This window comes from Crinia signifera, chromosome 4 (genome assembly GCF_055691185.1).
Source record: "Crinia signifera chromosome 4, ASM5569118v1, whole genome shotgun sequence".
Taxonomy (NCBI): Eukaryota; Metazoa; Chordata; class Amphibia; order Anura; family Myobatrachidae; genus Crinia; species Crinia signifera.
The window spans coordinates 299,495,009-299,514,780 of record NC_139220.1 but is presented as its reverse complement, the minus strand read 5'-3'; the positions used below and the strand labels follow the sequence as shown (position 1 = coordinate 299,514,780).

Below are 19,772 nucleotides of genomic sequence, written 5' to 3'. Positions count from 1 at the left end.
CTAGACCTATGTCAACCTTTCTGCATGTCGACCTAATGACCTTATCCCTTTTATGTGGTCGCAGCCCAATGTGTGTGCCCATTAGGAAATTACCCTTGTTCATACCACAGTCTCCTGACTGGGAAAGGAGATACAGGCATAGGGTGAGATGGTGGCTGTGACACACCCAGCACTTTAGGAGATGACTGACTGAAAAACCATTGCCAAACTAAGCAGAGGTGACTAGACTCTGGGCACATGCACACAGCATTAATTTGTGGAGGCAGAGGGACTGGAGCATGGCCAGCAGCTCTGAGTGCTGGCCATGCCCCCACTAACAAAATGGAGGCTTGGCAATTGAACATTCCTACACCTATACAACCCCTTTACCTGAAACTACACCTCTTTCAGGAACACACATGGTGGAGCTGCGCCAGACTCACAATACCAGACAGTTGGGAGGTATGACCAAACAAATGTGACCATGCAGTATCTGGCTCCAGCCAATCCCTGACGAGGCCTCCATCAATCCCAACATAGTGGTTTAACTACTCATGGTAGAACCTAGGCCTGCATAGGCTCTGTGGGAACCCACGAGGCTGCGGCGGGAAATCTGCCATCTTCGAGGTGGCAAACAGAGTTCCCATAGCACCCAACAAGGCTGTTTCTAGGAGGGACAAAATGCTCTTCTCCTGGACTTCCTTATAATTTAGGATTGCCATCACTTGTTTTATCCACATTTAGAACAGTGAATCAAATTAAGAGGAAGTCCAGGAGAAGAGCATTTCGTCCCACCTGGAAAGGGCCATGCTGAGCCATAGAAGCACAGGCGTAATTCGGTGCCTGATTACTTCAGCAGACAAAATAAAATGTTACAAACCTACCACAAAATACCACACAGACACAGGCAGAGCATTTTGAAGGAGAAACCAGGAGATTTGATTGTAGAACGGTTGGGTTGGGTAACACTGCTTCACAGATCATTCATTCATGTGCCTGTTCACTGGCAGCCCTATAGTGCCCCCATGTGGTCAGTAATGATGTTGTACCCCCAAGGCCTAGCATTACATGGGGAAAATAAGGAAATACAATAAAACAGATACATGTAAATAAAACCTTTATTCCCAATAAAAAAAAAAAGTGTATTTACAGTTGTCGGTTATTTTGCCCTACAAAGAAGTCAGATTACAACTCCCAGGTCTGCCAATAAACATATCTCCCTACACCCTACTCAGTATTGTACTGAAAAAAAAATTATACAAAGATAATGTATTGGTAATTGGGAGAATTTCCTTTGTACCGCTTCCATCCTACACAGTCACCGCCTTAGGTGATGTGCAAAATGGATGCAGAGGAAAGTTCCCCTCATTGCCTCAACCATCCAGTGTTCAGACATTCAACTCTCTTACAAGACTGAACAACTGCCAGAGAAGAGATTGCTGGGGGGGGGGGGGGGGGGGTTAGGTACAGATCACACTGAGGTGAAATCATCATGAAAGACATTTCGGCATGGAAAACAAAAAAAATCTTCATGGCTAAGGCTCGCAGCCTGTGGCACAGGATTTAGAAAATATGTATTTACAGGTGTTAAAAGCATAATCTGTTCTTTACAAAAGTGTGATAGCCTCTGAAAGTGCATGACCCACACTTGGCACAAGGGGGCGCTGTCCCCCTTGGTAAGCAAGGTCACAGAAGGCCACACGGAACGTGCAAAACGTTTGCAAAGTAAAATTAAATATAGGACCTAATAAAAATCCACAGTTTCAACTAATTTCGTCCCTATTCTAATTAAGGATGGTCGTCAAATGCATTAAGTAGTTAAAAATAAAAACAAAATTAAGATTTGGGCTGTGCGTCAGTCACATTGTAAAGGTCACCGTTTTACGTGGCTCGTTAAGTGGTCCCACTTTTCCTGTGGCAAGGATTCTTATAGTGCAGGGGCCATTATAATAAGCCCCGTGGTCGGACAGAGTCTGATTTTTGGTCTCCTCTGTAGTTAGGACACTGGCAGGAAACCATCTCCACTGAATTCCGCCAGCTCACGATCATACCGGGTCTCGCAGCCACATTCCTCCACCAGTAGCACCTCCTCCCATGACAGTGAGCCACGGTGGCAGAACAGAGGGACAGATATGCGCTTGGAGCGGGTAGGGGCACAAGATGTGCAGGGCTGCGATAGGCCAGAGGGCCAGCCTGGAACATAGAAGGAGTTGCACTGACCAAAGCAGAACTTGTTGGGAACCCGCAGTGGAGCACAGTTTTTCCTGAAGACAATCTGGAAGAAAGAAAACGACCAATGAGAACAAGGCATGTGGCACTAAAGGTGGCCATACACATGCAGATTTATCTTCAGATCTGGCTGGTTGGAACAAAGACATGGTTATGGATGAGAGCAAATGACAGTTGACCATTTGCTTGGAAATGCTGGAAAACTGCCAAACTGTCACTCATCCATAACCATGTTTTTGTTCCAACCAGCCAGATCTGAAGTTAAATCTTACTAGTGTATGGGCACCTTTACAGTAATGGTCTCTAGGTCAATCACCCCAATTACAGAGTGGCCTCAAACACAAGCTGAAGCAAAGGGGAATTTGGGGGGGGGGTCTGGGTAGAGACCAATAATGTGGCTTCTTTACCAGCATCTCACTTACTATATGACTAGTTACACCACTGGGATGTGGCTTAGGGCCTTATTCTAGTTCACTCTGACAAAATCCTTTCATGGACAAAACTATGTGCACTGCAGGTGGGGCAGATGTAACTTGTGCAGAGAGAATTAGATTTGGGTGGGGTTTTACTTCAAAGTGAGATCTATATTGCAGTGTAGAAATAAAGCAGTCAGTATTTACCCTGCACGGAAACAAAATAACTCACCCAAATCTAATTCTCTCTGCACATTTTATATCTGCCCCCCTGCAGTGCATATGGTTTTGTCCATCTAAGAAGGATTTTGTCAGAAAGAGTGAACTAGAATAAGGCCCATAGTACCAGGCCATAGAGCAGGGATGGGGAACCTTCTGCCCTCCAGCTGTTGTGGAACTAAACATCCCAGCATGCCTTGTTACAGTTTTGCTATGGGGCCATGCTACAACTGTTGCAGAGCATGCTGGGTTGTGTAGTTCCAACACAGTTGGAGGGCCGAAGGTTCCCCATCCCTGCCATAGAGCATGGCTGAGCACAGACTTTGACGAAGGACTTACCTGCACAAAAGGCAGAGCGTTGCATTGCGATCTCTTTAAGGCGTCTTGTCCAATAGGCAGCACCTGGTCAGGACGGGCCCTGGCCTTATCTTGCCGCATGGCGTTCTCCCACACCATCTTCCTGCGCAAGGCTTCTTTGTCCATTCTGTCCCGGTGGGCATTGCTGGGTATTTCTTGGAATACTGGCTTGGGGGGATCCAACGGTCTCCTTCTGAAGAAAGGGGAGTTCATGAAAGATTGAGGGGGTACTCTATGAGGACCAGCCAAGTGAGCTGAGGCTCTTCCATTAGGAACATCCAGGCTACTGAAGGCAGATCCCTCTTCATCCCCAAAAGGAGCCGGACTTGCCACCAAGGGGAGCAGGAGAAGCAGGAACTGGGACAGCAGCATCCTTCGGTCACCAGGGAGTTCTATGGCTGTATAGTCTGGGGATCTATCCCCTATCGTCTAGCTGGGTAGAGACCCAATGTCATATGCAGAGTTACTTTCTCAGATGGTGAGAAGCTCTGCCTTAAATACCCAGAGGAGGAATAAGGAACCACAGGCTTTAATGGGGAAACTTCAGCAGAGAGAAATCTGCCACACTCGCACCTGTCAGAGAACAAAGAAAAGATCCGTTGTGTTATTACTAAGAGCACAGATCTGCTGGCCGGTTTCATTCAGAGACATGTTTGAGTTTCATATGAGGACAGGTGATGGCGCGTCTGTACATAAACCTTACACCAGATCCCTGCACCTCAGCACCAGCTCTGCGCATGACGTGGTTCTAGGGGAGAGAAGTGGCAGGAGCGGCCACTCTACGCAATAAGGATGAATCCCAGACGTACTACAGCCAGCTTGGTTCTTACTAGGGGTATGGGTCATAAGGTAGACATACATTAGGTCAACGACTAAATGTTGACAGGTCCAGAAGGTAGACAAGAAATGGGTAAACATGGCTAAGGCAGGGTTGCCAACCCTCCCGGAATGGCCGGGAGGGTCCCGGAAATTGGGTCCCCCTCCCAGCAAGGGGGAAACCCTCCCGGAAGGCTGTCTGACACCAGGAACGATACCCCTCGATGGGGTCCGTGGGTCAGATGAAGCGTATCGCATCATTTTAGCGCCGTCCACCGCAGTGTAATACCGGCATTACACGGCGGGGCTAAATGACGCGGCCGCTTTGGACACTTGCCCCTTTTCCACTTGCAGCAGCGGCCCTGACCCCCTGCCTCACTGAGCTGGCTGCCTTCTCCTGGAAAAGGCAGCCAGCAAGTAGGCAAGTATGGGCTAAGGCCAACAGGGTCAGAAGGTTTACAGTCAAAAAGGTAGACATGAGTTTTTTTGTCCTGAATTTTGATGCAGGTCGACATGGCTGCACTTGCAATGCTTTGGACACATATTCTGTGTCCACACCTTAGTGGTTGGTAGGGTATGGAAGAAAAAAAAAAGGGCAAAATGCTCAACTTTTTGCCTGTCGACCTATTTCATGTGTCAACCTAGTGATCACATCCCCTTACAAGGGCATGCAGGTGCCATGGTTTACACCATGCATGGAATGTGCAGCATTAGTTTATACTGCAGGTATATTACTGTTGAAATGTGCGATACTAATAGGCGTGCGCGCATTTAGTGTTAGGGGTGCACAGGCACCCCCTAATGCTGCGCCCACCCTTATGTACACCTACCTGCCGCTAGCAATACCCTTTACCAAAGGCTTGCTTTTTAGAACTGTATTCCATTAAAAGAAGCACCCAATCAATTCTGTGTGTTTTGCATTGTTATACCACTTTTACACCAGAATACCGGGTAGGACCCGGGAAATCGAACACAGGAAATTGCCAGGGCATGCCCTGCCTCAGACCCCATTTACACTGCAATTCAATCCGGGTTATTCCCAGGTAAGGCCCTTTCACACTGAAAACGGATCAGCCCTGTCTTTCCTTGCTGGTGTCATTTAAAATGGACCTTTTGGCTGTTTGAGATGAGGTCACAAGAAAGGGAAAAGGGAGGGGGTGGGTTCTGCTCCCAGCATTGCAGCAAAGATGGCAGACGGAGTAGCTGTGTTGCAGTTGCAGACATGATGGTGCAGATCAGGTTTGGGGTCAGCCAAAGTGGAACACACTGCGTGACAGCCAGCGTGTGCTGCAGCAGATGAGGCTGTAAACACAGTGTGGAGTGAGCTTGCAACACAGCGCATGGTAACGCTGCTGCAGCGCTGCTACATGCGCCCTGTGCGGGTCTCCAGCAGATGACATCATCTGCCAGAGCCGCAGAAGCACCAATCAGCTCTTCGTGCCCCTCTACCCACCAAATAACCCGGATAATGACCATTTACACCACCCTGTGCCCCGCATAAGCACCGGGTCCGACCCTGAACATTTGCCAGGTCAGATTCCTGGGGAACAGTACCCGTGTTATTTGTTTTCAGCCCATTTACACCATGCCCTGCCCCGGACTGGAGCGGCAATATCCCGGGTCCAACCTCTGGTGTAAAAGGGGTATTAGTTGTACTAGACCAGGCATGTCCAAACTTTGGTCCTCCAGCTGTTGTGAAACTACAAGTCCCATCATGCCTTGACACCGATTTGCTATTAGGGAATGCTAAAACTATGGCAAGGCATGCTGGGATGTGTAGTGTCACAACAGCTGGAGGGCCACAGTTTGGACATGCCTGCACTAGACCATTGTCCTATCACTACATACCTGCGTCATCCATATATGTTTATTACTTTATTTGCATGTACTGTTACACAGAGTAATTAGAAGAAGAAGAAGAACTGAAATAGGCAGGAGATTATGGTTTGGCTGAGAGACGTTTTATATTGTAGCGAGTGCCAATAGATCAGTGGTCAGGGAACTCGGTCCTCATTACCCCACGCAGTGCATGTTTTGCAGGTCTCCTCACAGAATCACAAGTGAAATAATTAACTCCACCTGCAGACCTTATCAAATGTGTCTGAGTAATTAGTACACCTGTGCACCTGCTGGGTTACCTGCAAAACATGCACTGTGTAGGGTAATGAGGACCGAGTTCCCTGACCACTGCAATAGATGATGGTAGACACCACTTTGACAGTGCATGCCCTAATAAATAGCGATGCACACGCCTATGGTGATACTATAGAATACATTTACTCAAGGGTCTAAAAGTGAAGGGTGAGGATGTTGTCCATAGCAACTACTCACAATACATGCATCATTTATGACGTGTGTAAAATACTTTGCTGCAAACTAGATGACCAAGTCTCCAATAAATCCTGTGACCAAAAACAAGCACATTGCTACAATATACAGGAGTTACTGACTTTTGTAGTCTCCAGGAGAAGCCCGGAGAGGTGACTTTCAGCAGGACTTCGGGGAGTTTCCGATCTCTGTGGAGCGGTCGGGGCTAAAATGAAAAGATTGACACTTTAGCCCCACCCCATCCTCGGAGATCGGGTAATTTAAACGCCAGTGGTTGACGTGGCTAAGTTCGACAGTCAAAAGGTCGACATGATTAGTTTCACACTTCTTTAGCTGACTTGTACCGACAGGCGGTATTTCATACCCTACCATCCACTACGGCCTGCATTGCTATGTCACAGCTATGTCGACACTCAGTACAAAGGAAGATGTGAAAAAACATTTATGCCGACCTTCCCATTGTCAACCTAATGCTTGTTCTTCCAACCCTGTCTACCCTATTTCAGGTGTCAACCCTATGACCCAAACCCATCATACGCAGGGTCAGAAGTATATACTGCTGGACATTGGATGAGTTTTGATATGCGAAGTACAGAAAATATAGGCGGGGGGGAGGGACTGTCTCACCTGCCATAGACTTTACACCAGAATATTGACTCTGGAAATGATTATAATAATGCAAAGGACATAGTTCGATTATATTATTTGCATTTTCTCATATACTTTATATAGTATAAGTTCTGGCTCATTTGTATGACAGGAAAAGCTCTGCCTCCCGCACTGGTAGAAACACCATCAAACCTGCCCCAAAAATAGTGCACACAGTTTAATGCCTCTTAGGCCAAAGCCAGGGTCTGCCCAGTTTGCACGCTGCACTGTATACACAGCCCTCACACAAGTAGGTGGCAGTTTCATCCTGAGCTGGAGCAGAGAGCAAGTCCCGTGACAGCTGTCCCAAAAGCCACTATCTAGCATTTTCCTGCTGCATATACTTGAAACAAATTAATTGGAGGCAATTTTTGGGGTATTTTAATCAGGGTTCATTATCGCAGCTGGAAAGCAAGTGAAAAAAGTAGCAATCAAGTCACCATATTTTAACCCCTTGAGTGGTGGAACATACTGCATGCCCTGACATACATGCATTGCCAGATTAAGGGACAGCGCAGGGCATACTGTACCCCAGGCCCCCCTTTGTCAGAATGCACCGACATCACTAGGTGTCCCTCTTATGCAGCAGCAGGATCAGGCTGGCCGAATGAGCAGGAGGTGGACCCGATATTCGGAAGCCTCTCCGCCATTCCCGGAAGGTAGGCAAGTATTCCTTAAAGTAACAGCACCAAGACTACACTCCATTCCCAGCAACTGCGGGTCACACTAGGTAACTTGCCTACTCTCCTGTATTTTGTATCATTCAAATGTAATCAATGCCATTTCCCTGTATGGGTTAAAAGGCACAGTGATCCCTATAGTTACAGTATATTACATCTACAAAGGTCTATGTCTGTAGTCAAAAGGTCAACCACTAGTGGTCGACAGGGTCAAAATGTCAGTCAAATAGTCAACATGAAATTTTTTTGGGGGTATGTGTCAACACTGTCTAAGTGGTACACTTACACGTGTGTTGACGTTGACACACACACACACCCCCAAAAAAAAAAAAAAACATTTTGCCCAGATTTCTGATACTTCAAGATAGATTGGGAACCCCTGGGCTACATGCATATTAAATAATGTTTATCATGGTCACTTGTAAAACACCAGACATGAGAAAGCACTGACATGTAGGAGTGTCTTCTATACTGTAAGTACAGTAAGTCTTACCAATTGAATTGGTGCTCATCTACATTTGGATGCGAGACATTTTATGACACCTCTCAGATGTAGCAGTACATGTCTGTACCTCCAGGCGTCACCTTCACAATCTCCCATACATGCTTTTTCACAAGCAGGTTAGTATGCACTACACATTTACGCTGCTTTCACACCGCAAAACCTGCTTAGACCAGGTATTTAAAAATGTTTTTTTAAACAGGTCAAAGCAAGTTTAACCCCTTTCACACTGCATCTAAATACCTGGTCTAAAGCAGGTTTGCGGTGTGAAAGCAATACAGTGAAGCGGTACGTTCTGGCCAGAGTACCCCCCACCCCCTGTCATGGCCTGTCATGTCATTCCCCCCGTATGGATTACAGTGGGAACAATTGAGAAATACCTTAGCACGATACTGGGTCCTGAATACGGAGCATATAAACAGCAGATACAATTAAGCAGCAGGCAGCACTGCACACCGCATCCTCCTCAGTCTTGCCTCCGCGTGCAGACTAGAACTGGGGATCCCGGACCCGGCCACATACCCCTGTGGAGCGGGATAACAACTCACTGGGTTGAGCGGGCGCCCCCTCTCCCCCTCCTGAAGCACTCACCGCTGCTGAGTGAGGAATCCCGTTTCAGACCTGTTGTGACACCCAAAAAAAAAAAACGGGTAGGACCCTGCTATTTTACAGTTTCCAAAAACCATTTTTTTGGAAACGGTAAAATCACTCTGCACCTTTCAGACCGCAAAATACAGTTTTTTTTAAGTGCGGTCTGAAAGGGGCATTACTGTCTCCTGCTATTTAACTGAACTCTACCACAATATCGATCTTATGGCGGTATACAGTCGTTTGAATAAATCAACCTTTTACAGAACTGTATTTCTGAGCTATAGGAAAATATTGAACTTAACATGTTTCTCATACAGGAACAGATTCTCTTAGCTTCAAAAGTGATAAAATGGAGAGAGTGATAAACAGCCAGCCAATCAGCTCCTACCTGCCATGTCACAGACTGTTTGAAAAATGTCAAATGAGTGCAGAAAATTATTTTAAATATTTACTAAAATTATTTCAGCTGCTTATTACAACCAGCATTTCACAAAATATAACTTATGACAAATAATAGCTGCATTAAAATCACCTCTTTGAAGGTTTCCAAGCTTATTCTGCTATCTAACATTACATGTTACCCATTCACCCACCTTTCCGCACATGGAACAAATTACTACCCCGCCCAAATCAACCCCTGTCTAATATAGGAAATCAAATTAAGAGCAATTAAGAAGAACCAATCAGGAAATAACGAGACAGGCATTGCTAAGGACACCCTTATAGCTTTATCGAAAATAATGTAGGCATCTGTAAAGACACCCTGATCGTCTGCGAAGGACCCACATAGAGCCAGTGCAGATACACCGCTTCCGCCACACTCTTAGGACCCCGTCCTGGTTGGGGAGCGGGTTTCCAAGATGGCGCTGCCCATGCAGCGATGCTGGGCTAGGTTGCGGGCTTTGACCTTACCCTGGCCGGCTGCGGGTTACCACGCCAGGCCGAGGGTATGGGGCCTGGACAAAATACACAGGCCTGATCCTATGGACCCGGAGACGAAGCCTTGGCACAAGGGGCCGGCGTATGAGGCCAAGCTCTATGGCCGGCATGGGAGCGCCAGTGGAGTGATGCCTGAGACTCTGTGGCCCAGCCCGAAAAAGCTCCAGGCCATACAGGAGGAGGAGAAAGAATGGTACCCGAGCTTGAGGGAGATGCTGGACCGAGTGGAGGCCAAAGAGAGAGAGGAGCTGCGGCAGAAGCGGGACAGGTTGGTGCTCGTGGGCCTTTAGCTGGTTTAGAACTACAAGTCTCAGCATGCACTACGCTTCATGTGGTGCTGCAGTTAGGTCACGGACCGTCACTAACACCCTTTTTACACCACCATGGGTCCAGGTTGGCCCGGTTTATACTGCCGGTGCATGTCCCCATCACACTGCTACCTAGTCTGGATTCCTGGGTCACTGGACCCGCTGGGTTATTTTTCAGGGACTCTCATACTTCTATTACACTGTCCGGTTCACACCCAGGATTTTGTACATGGCTCCAACCAGTGTGACACGGCTTGTGAGAGCCAGGACTTGATGAGATAATTTCCCTGCATCGTTTGTCTCTTTGTCACATTGATCCAGGTTACCCGTTTACAGTGCGCAGCCAGCTGGGTTATTGCAGTGGTGTTAATGTGGGTATATGTTGAGCCCTTTTGGGTTAATTGCATTTACACAAATATCTCTAAGTGGCTTATTAAATTATGGTTCTGTGCAGTGGAGTCAAAGGTGGGCGTTAGATTTTCTGTCAGTAGGCGGATACTCTTATGCCGCCAAAACCAGTTACAAAAAAAATGAACCAGTAAAAAATGTGCCTGGACCACAGTGCCGCAGGTGTAGTACCCTTTCAGTGTTGTCACCTGTTCACTCTCTATATTAACCTTTTGGGAATTTCAATGGTCTTGAAACTCAAATAAGAACAGCTGTCATCAGACTGCCACCCATCCTCCTTGTTTGTAATTCCACAACAGATTACTTATCCCCACTTCATGAATGATCTTCATAGGACAGGCTTGCCACATGTCACCTGCTCTGCAGTGACTAAGGGGCCCGTTTATCAATGATCGCATTTACAATGTGATCTGTGTGGGATATAACTGCTCAGGATCACATTGTAAAATGTGATCCTAACGGCAGGATGTATCATTCCCCCGCTTACAGGAACAGGGCTCTGAAAGTAGCCAATCCCTGTGATGAGCCGGGCACCGGGAGGGTCTGCGCATGCGCTGTTAGTGCTGACTGCGCTGTCTCGGCAGCTGTGCGGTGTGTAGCCCATAGGCTACAATGGGTTACCGCCATCTCAGAATGGCGATAGCCCAGGGGTGTGAAGCCAGGCTGTTGATACATCATGCAGCTTCACATCCCCCATAGAAACCTATGGGGGATGCGGCCAGCAGCAGTGCACGAGGGGTCGCAGCAGGGTTCGGAGGTTCCTGTTGCGGTCCCTCCTGGTACGTTCGGGGGATACTTAATATTTGCGGCTAACCCCCGAAAACACCCAGTTTCAGGGATTTAGCTGCAAATATTCATTGATAAATGCAGCCTTATAATAAAGCTCAATGACAGTTGGAAGCAGGATCATTTTATAAAGGCTACTAAACTATGGTTGTTGGCTACTTAACAGGGTACTCTGTATTAAAACCAGGTGATTTTAGTTCCACATATTGCAATACATGTTAAATTGACAACCTCACGCCAAAGTCTTAATCTTCTGGTCAGACCTGTATTTATGTCCACATGCATATGTTATTGACATCCATACTTTCTTATACAGTGCAGCAAATTCCATTGTACGTATGATCATACATAACTGGGTAATAACAGACATAGGGGTGGGAAGGGGATACGGTCGCTAAGTTGACACTATCAAGGTGGACAAGGCATAGGTTGACATGGCTAAGGTCTACACAAGCATTAAATCGAAAACGCGAAGGTTGACATGAGGTTTTCACTTTTTTTTTAACAATCTTCATATACTACCATCCACTAGGGCGTAGAGCAGGCATTCCCAACCACGGTCCTCAAGGCACACCAACAGTGCAGGTTTTAGTGATATCCAGGCTTCAGCACAGATGGTTTAATCAGAATCACTCAGGTACTAATTAAGTCACCTGTGCTCAAGCCTGGATATCACTAAAACCTGCACTGTTGGTGTGCCTTGAGGACCGTGGTTGGGAATGCCTGGCGTAGAGGGAGCATATGATGTGTGCAACGAGGCACCATGTCCGAAGCATGGAGAAGCGGATGCAGTACGCTGATATGGTGTCCATGTCGAAATTCAAAAAAGGTGAAAAACTCATGTCGACCTATTTGATGTGTCGCCCTAAGCATTTTCGACCTTTAGTGGTTGAGCTAATGTATGTTGACCTTCATACAGTCAACCCTACCCATGGGAAGGATCTGCTTGCTGGCTTATGGTGTGTACACATGGTGAGATTCCCTTGCTATTCGACTTGAGATTCAAGTGCTATACAATCTTTGCTAACTCTGTACTATCTACATACAATTCATGCTATCTACATTCGATTTGCACTATATAGTCATTGCTGCCCTGTCTATCTGGGTTTCGATTTGAGCGCGCATCAGGATTGCAAGGTAAAAAACCTGTGCGATCTGCATGCGATTTTGACTATATAGTCAAAATCTCATGCTAGATTGTACGGTGTACACAGCATTACAATCTATAGCGACATAGGCATTTATACACAAGTATAGGTGTTTATGTATTGCATAATGGTCCACTAGATTGCAAAGGCCCTTGGTGAGCTGAATGATAGGGTCATACAGCAATATTGGAGTGTGGTCAGGAGGATGGGAAAGAGAAAATACTTGAGGATAGGTTTGGACTGTACAGCAGGGATGGAATTGGATAGGAAAGATTTATGAAGGTTATGTGGGCGGTACTGTAATGTGATAAGCTGCCTGAAGGAGAGTTTTCAGGGAATGTGTGAAGGTTTGGAGACTAGAGGAGGGTCTTATTGTGCATGGGAGGGCATTCCACAGACTGGGTGCAGCACGAAGAAAGTCCTGCAGTCATGAATGGGAGCAGGTAATGCGTGTGGATGAGACGTAGATCTTGTGAAGAGCGAAGCGGTCAAGTGCTTTCATTGTCCTGCAGAGACTCGGGTCTCCCTAAACCTTTCATTGTATTTATTTTAAGGGAGAAACTAATTGCAGCCAATATGGCAAAGATGCCCCAGATGGTGGAGGACTGGCGCAGGGCAAAGCGGGAGGTGAAGCAGAAGGCGCGAGAAGAAAAAGCCCGCAAGGAGCGCCTCCTGGCTCAGGCCCGTGAAAGGTTTGGTACCACTGTTGACTTCCGCAGCCCCAAGTTCCAGGAACTGGTGAAAGAGCTGGAGAAGGAAGAGAAGAAGAAAATGAAGGCTAAGAAGAGAAAAGAAAAAGAAGAGGAGAAGGCAGCAATGGCGGCAGTACTGAATACTCCGCCTGCCAATGCACAACCAGCTGCCCCAGTCAGCAAAGAGTCTGGCTGATGTTGTATATGCATTATTTCTCACTTCAAAGGGATTTTCCACCTTCAAGTCACTTGATTTGTAAATCCCCCTCCTGCAACTGTTTTAATTTATTTTCTGTGCACCTCAGGCTTGTCTTTATGTAATCATGTCATGTCATTTATAACATTAGCCAGTGGGGGGGTACAAGGATAATTTGAAAAATTGATTCATATAAATACATGTCTGGGGGTGATGATTTATATAAACCCATGGCTGAATAGCACGGGAAGGACACCATGATACAGCTCACTTGGAAGATAAATACAGGCATTTTAAGTAACACTGTATCCAGGACAAGACAGAGGACCTTTTGTGATGTTCAACATTAATATGAAGATCTGTTGTGCAATGTTCCCATTACAGATTTGTAGTAAAAAAATAATCTTTATACATTTGTGTTTCTTGATCTTCTGTTATCTTCCTAACCTGTACAACACAACAGTATTCAAAAATGACCCTAAATAGTATTTCCTTTTAATGGTCATATAATGAAGTATGCCAGAACATCATCTGGGATCACTATTAATAGGGGAGGGATTGTGAGTTGGGCGCAATAGCGGCACTCATGTGTAATATGGCGCATGCACTAAGCAGGAGTTGTTGGACCCACTGGTGTGCTTGGACTGTGCACAGTAGTGTGTGGTGAATGATTGGTGTCTAAGTAGATGTGCAAACACACATACTCTCCTATGGATGTATCTAGGGGTCGATGTATTGAGATGCAAAGGGAGAACATTGCCTCTGTTATGGCTTGGAAACACCATACCAGCTCCTAGTTCTCTCCTCTTGCAACCTTATTCTACCTGGAAGTTGTGGGTTTTTGTACACAGCCTCATGTGAACGCAAAAGAAAATCTGTGAGTGCTTCTTCCTCGCGGTTGTGATTGTCACATTTAAATGAAATGTTCCCATAGTGGGAAATTTAATAGCCTACACAGAGATTAGTTTTGTCTTTTAAATGCTGCAAATTCAAAACCTTGTTGATTGGCTCCCAACAAAATAATCCCTTGTGTGCATGTGATAGGAGAGAATTATATTACAATCTATGTTCCCTATTACGGTATCACCAGTCATACCTTGGCTTATTCATACAAAGCTCAGATCATAGGCATTAGTAGGATAATTGCTCATATCGTCAGTGTACATTTATATCTCCCAGATGCCTCCAATCATAGTTAAAGATAGGAACGGGTCACATATCTCCTAATAGGAATGTGTGGGGATTTGTGTATTGTGATAAGATCCCCTCCCATAATAAATATATGGTACTTGTGTATTAGCATGGCGTCCACTAAGCAAATTGTTTAGCGGGCGATTCTGCGTAAGAAAATTGCATCGCATGCAGTTTTTTGCGTGCAATGCGAATTTCCGGTACTTGTGTATTATCACGGCGCCCATCGCATACCATAAGGTGCGCGATGTTGTACAATGTCATACAATTTTAAAATAGTATGGCATTGTATACGGCATACAATGGGATGCGATTAAAAATTGTATAAGCACCCTAATGGGTGCTTACAATGTTAAATGCACCCCCACGCCACCCCCCACTATAAACGTGAACCGAAGCGTGGCGAGCCCGCGAGGGGCGGCTGTACGCGTCATACGACCTTTTCATACCCCCACTATACACGTCGGCGTGGAGATGAGTTTATATAGTGTGGCGAGGGGACGCGGATTACTTGTAACGTAATCCGCGTCCCCTCGCTGCGCTCGCCAGACTATACAAAATCATCTCCACGCCGATGTGGATAGTGGGGGGTATGAAAAGGTTGGGAGGACGCGTTCTGCCACCGCTCGCCACGCTTCGGGGTGGGGTGCCTAAATTTCATTGCATCTCATAGAAGTGTATCGTAAAGTAAATGGCATTGCACCCTATAAAATCGCATGCGATTTTGCGTGCAATCGCACTGTCCGCAGAAAGAGAGCAGTGATAAATGACATAGGAAATTCGCATTACACGCAGAAAACCCGCATGCGATTTTCCTACGGTGCTGTATGTATGCAAATAGGGCACCGTGATAATACACAAGTACCAGAGAAAAAATATATATATATATCCAAAGGATGACCCCACGTGCGCCCTTAAGTTGTGAACAGCTACTCTAAAGCCCCCCCTGTTAGTGGGAGGCAGTACTAGAAATGGGAAAAAAGGGTATAGAGAGCGCTTTTACCACCAACTGGAAGTTCCACCAATTACAGTCAAATACAATACAGTACAATGTATAATCATAAAACCAGAGTGCTTTTTATTAAAAATTTTGCGAGAATCACATCTGGAAATTGTATCCTTTTTCGGAAATATAAGTAACCCGACGCGTTTAGTCTTAAAAGAGACTTCATCAGGGGTTTAACACAAATTATGATATTAATACGCTTATACCGGCGTGTTATTTCTTCAATGTTGTTGCGCAGGCTGTAATAACCTTCCCCTCAATGGGGGCAAACTCCAAATATCCAAAATATAGTATCAGAGCACATGCATTGGCGTGTTGTTTCTTCTATGGTTTACAGGCTGTAAAAGCCTTCCCTTCAGAGGAATAAGTTCCAGATATTCCCCTTATGGGGTCAAAGGGTACGAGATGTGTCCCCAGTCTTCTTCGAGCAATTCTTTAGGGCACAGATGTGTGTAGTTTGAGTAATATGGGGGGGGACCATCCCATTACAAGGGGCTGTCAGCAAGGTCCGTTCAGTATGTATGGCCTGATCCAACAAATCAGGTCCACAATATCTAATGATCCACTGTAGAGTGGATTTAATGCATGTAGGAGACAGCAAAGTATGGTTCAATCACAGTTCAATTTCTGATCTGAGTTGGGAGTACTGCACAGAACTGTCTGTTATCGGCAGAAATTGAACTGTGATTGAACCATACTTTGCTGTCTCCTACATGCATTAAATCCACTCTACAGTGGATCATTAGATACTGTGGACCTGATTTGTTGGTTCAGGCCATACATACTGAACGGACCTTGCTGACAGCCCCTTGTAATGGGATGGTCCCCCCCCATATTACTCTAAAACTACACACATCTGTGCCCTCAAGAATTGCTCGAAGAAGACTGGGGACACATCTCGTACCCTTTGACCCCATAAGGGGAATATCTGGAACTTATTCCTCTGAAGGGAAGGCTTTTACAGCCTGTAAACCATAGAAGAAACAACACGCCAATGCATGTGTTCTGATACTATATTTTGGATATTTGGAGTTTGCCCCATTGAGGGGAAGGTTATTACAGCCTGCGCAACATTGAAGAAATAGCACGCCGGTATAAGCGTATTAATATCATAATTTGTGTTAAACCCCTGAAGTCTTTTTTTAAGACGAAACGCGTCGGGTTACTCATATTTCCGAAAAGGATACAATTTCCAGATGTGATTCTCGCAAAATTTTTAATAAAAAGCACTCTGGTTTTATGATTATACATTGTACTGTATTGTATTTGACTGTAATTGGTGGAACTTCCAGTTGGTGGTAAAAGCGCTATATATATATATATATATATATATATATATATATATATATATATATATATATATATATATATATATACACAGCATGTGTTAATTTTGTTGTACATATACTCACACTGGGACTATTTAGTATAAAGTATCACTAATCTGAATAAGCAGTGGAGTGATCCCAAGGTCCCCAGCAATACTGACTGGCAGAGGTAAGAGGAGTCGCTGTACTCCGGTTCACACAAGCGCAGTGGGATGATCCCGAGCTCCCCAGCACTACTGACTGACAGGTAAGAGGAGTCGCTGTGCTCCGGATCACACAAGCGCAGTGGGATGGGGTCAGGACCTGGGCTTTTAGTTCCACTGCGACTAAATGAAAAATTATTATTTTACATTTAACTTATGAAAAATTGGTTATATGAAAAAGTGAGGCATTGTTAGAGACAGAAAAATGGGGGATCATAGGCGCTGTGTTCATAGATAATTGGTCTGGTGTACCAGATGCTTGTATAACAGATCCTTGTCTAGCAGTTGACTAAAGGACCCTGATAACTGATCTTAAGTCAGTGCCCTATGTGCACATCAAGGTATCTTTAGCCAATCTGTTTTCTCATACACCGATAGACACGATACAGTATTCTGGTCTCCTCAGCGGGGGACTCAAATAGGAAAGGACTTACCTTTTGATGAACATAGGGCACTAGCCCTCGGTAAGTCCTTTCCTATTTGAGTCCCCCGCTGAGGAGACCAGAATACTGTATCGTGTCTATCGGTGTATGAGAAAACAGATTGGCTAAAGATACCTTGATGTGCACATAGGGCACTGACTTAAGGTCAGTTATCAGGGTCCTTTAGTCAACTGCTAGACAAGGATCTGTTATACAAGCATCTGGTACACCAGACCAATTATCTATGAACACAGCGCCTATTATCCCCCATTTTTGTGTATTGCTATTGTCTGGGATTTAAGGAGTCCTCTGGTCGGATCAAGGGCTGCAGTGTTCTGGCGCAGTCACTATTCTTTAAAAACTGTTTTCCATTGTTAAAGACAGCAATAGGATGACTGGAAGTACTGGGAGCCCCAGCAGAGATCCGGCGGAGTGGACTTTACTAGGGAAAATCCCCATCACCTGCAAAACACACACCACATATCTCCCAATGATAAATAGACTCCATTGTGGCTGTGTGTAGACGAGCATTATAGTTATTATAGGTGACCTCTTACACTTAGAGGCACATTTACTAAAGAGGTGCTGTTGCCCATGGCAACCTTTCAGATTCTGTCTATCATTTTGTTGGATGTTATAGAGCAATGATGGCTAGAATTGGATTGGTTGCTATGGGCAACCTCACCGGTTTTCATTTTTAGAAGCTTTAGTACAGGGATGGGGAACCTTCTTTGGCCCTCCAGCTGTTGTTGAACTACACATCCCAGCATGCCCTGCAATGGTTTTAGAACGGCCAAATAGAAAAACTTGCAGGGCATGCTGGGATGTGTAGTTCCACAACAGCTGGAGGGCCGAAGGTTCCCCATCCCGTTAGTCCCTGTGGGTAGCTTCATGTTGGTGTCATGTTATATTCCACCCATCGTTGTTATCCACAGACCGGATGTCACATGACAGTGTACCCCATTCTCTGCACACTGAGGACAGGGACAATACATTTACTCAGTTCATAGAAAGGCCAAAACAATTCCATAAACATGTTCTATAATCCTAGGACCTCACGTTCATCACAGCTAAAACAATGAATTGTTTATGTATCGGTCACCCTGTGGTGGGAGGGACAGACCCCGTGTCACATAGCTCCCTCCTGTCTGCCTCACCCTGTGGTGGGAGGGACAGACCCCGTGTCACATAGCTCCCTCCTGTCTGTGTCACCCTGTGGTGGGAGGGACAGACCCCATGTCACATAGCTTCCTCCTGCCTGTGTCACCCTGTGGTGGGAGGGACAGACCCCACGTCACATAGCTCCCTCCTGTCTGTGTCACCCTGTGGTGGGAGGGACAGACCCCACGTCACATAGCTCCCTCCTGTCTGTGTCACCCTGTGGTGGGAGGGACAGACCTCACGTCACATAGCTCCCTCCTGTCTGTGTCACCCTGTGGTGGGAGGGACAGACCCCACGTCACATAGCTCCCTCCTGTCTGTGTCACCCTGTGGTGGGAGGGACAGACCCCACGTCACATAGCTCCCTCCTGTCAGTGTCACCCAGTGGTGGGAGGGACAGACCCCGTGTCACATATCCCTCTCCTGTCTGTGTCACCCTGTGGTGGGAGGGACAGACCCCACGTCACATAGCTCCCTCCTGTCTGTGTCACCCTGTGGTGGGAGGGACAGACCCCACGTCACATAGCTCCCTCCTGTCTGTGTCACCCTGTGGTGGGAGGGACAGACCCCACGTCACATAGCTCCCTCCTGTCTGTGTCACCCTGTGGTGGGAGGGACAGACCCCACGTCACATAGCTCCCTCCTGCCTGTGTCACCCTGTGGTGGGAGGGACAGACCCCACGTCACATAGCTCCCTCCTGCCTGTGTCACCCTGGGGTGGGAGGGACAGACCCCACGTCACATAGCTCCCTCCTGCCTGTCACCCTGGGGTGGGAGGGACAGACCCCACGTCACATAGCTCCCTCCTGCCTGTGTCACCCTGGGGTGGGAGGGACAGACCCCACATCTCATAGCTCCCTCCTGCCTGTGTCACCCTGTGGTGGGAGGGACAGACCCCACGTCACATAGCTCCCTCCTGCCTGTGTCACCCTGGGGTGGGAGGGACAGACCCCATGTCACATAGCTCCCTCCTGCCTGTGTCACCCTGGGGTGGGAGGGACAGACCCCACGTCACATAGCTCCCTCCTGTCTGTGTCACCCTGTGGTGGGAGGGACAGACCCCACGTCACATAGCTCCCTCCTGTATGTGTCACCCTGTGGTGGGAGGGACAGACCCCACGTCACATAGCTCCCTCCTGTCTGTGTCACCCTGTGGTGGAAGGGACAGACCCCACGTCACATAGCTCCCGCCTGTCTGTGTCACCCTGTGATGGGAGCTTGG

General features: G+C 46.6%; 2 protein-coding genes across 2 annotated transcripts; one reads left to right on the top strand and one right to left on the bottom strand.

Annotated features, from left to right (window-relative positions):
• Window positions 1–1,137: 1,137 nt before the first annotated feature.
• Window positions 1,138–7,086, bottom strand: DAND5 (DAN domain BMP antagonist family member 5). The gene is made up of 3 exons (XM_083185185.1): window positions 6,969–7,086; window positions 3,180–3,770; window positions 1,138–2,254 (listed from the first exon to the last, which is right to left on the bottom strand). The coding sequence occupies exons 2-3, from the start codon at window positions 3,567–3,569 to the stop codon at window positions 1,976–1,978; spliced, it is 669 nt and encodes a 222-aa protein (XP_083041311.1). The 5' UTR covers window positions 3,570–3,770; window positions 6,969–7,086; the 3' UTR covers window positions 1,138–1,975.
• Window positions 7,087–9,576: 2,490 nt separating this feature from the next.
• Window positions 9,577–13,650, top strand: GADD45GIP1 (GADD45G interacting protein 1). The gene is made up of 2 exons (XM_083185184.1): window positions 9,577–9,969; window positions 12,906–13,650. The coding sequence occupies exons 1-2, from the start codon at window positions 9,623–9,625 to the stop codon at window positions 13,237–13,239; spliced, it is 681 nt and encodes a 226-aa protein (XP_083041310.1). The 5' UTR covers window positions 9,577–9,622; the 3' UTR covers window positions 13,240–13,650.
• Window positions 13,651–19,772: the final 6,122 nt, after the last annotated feature.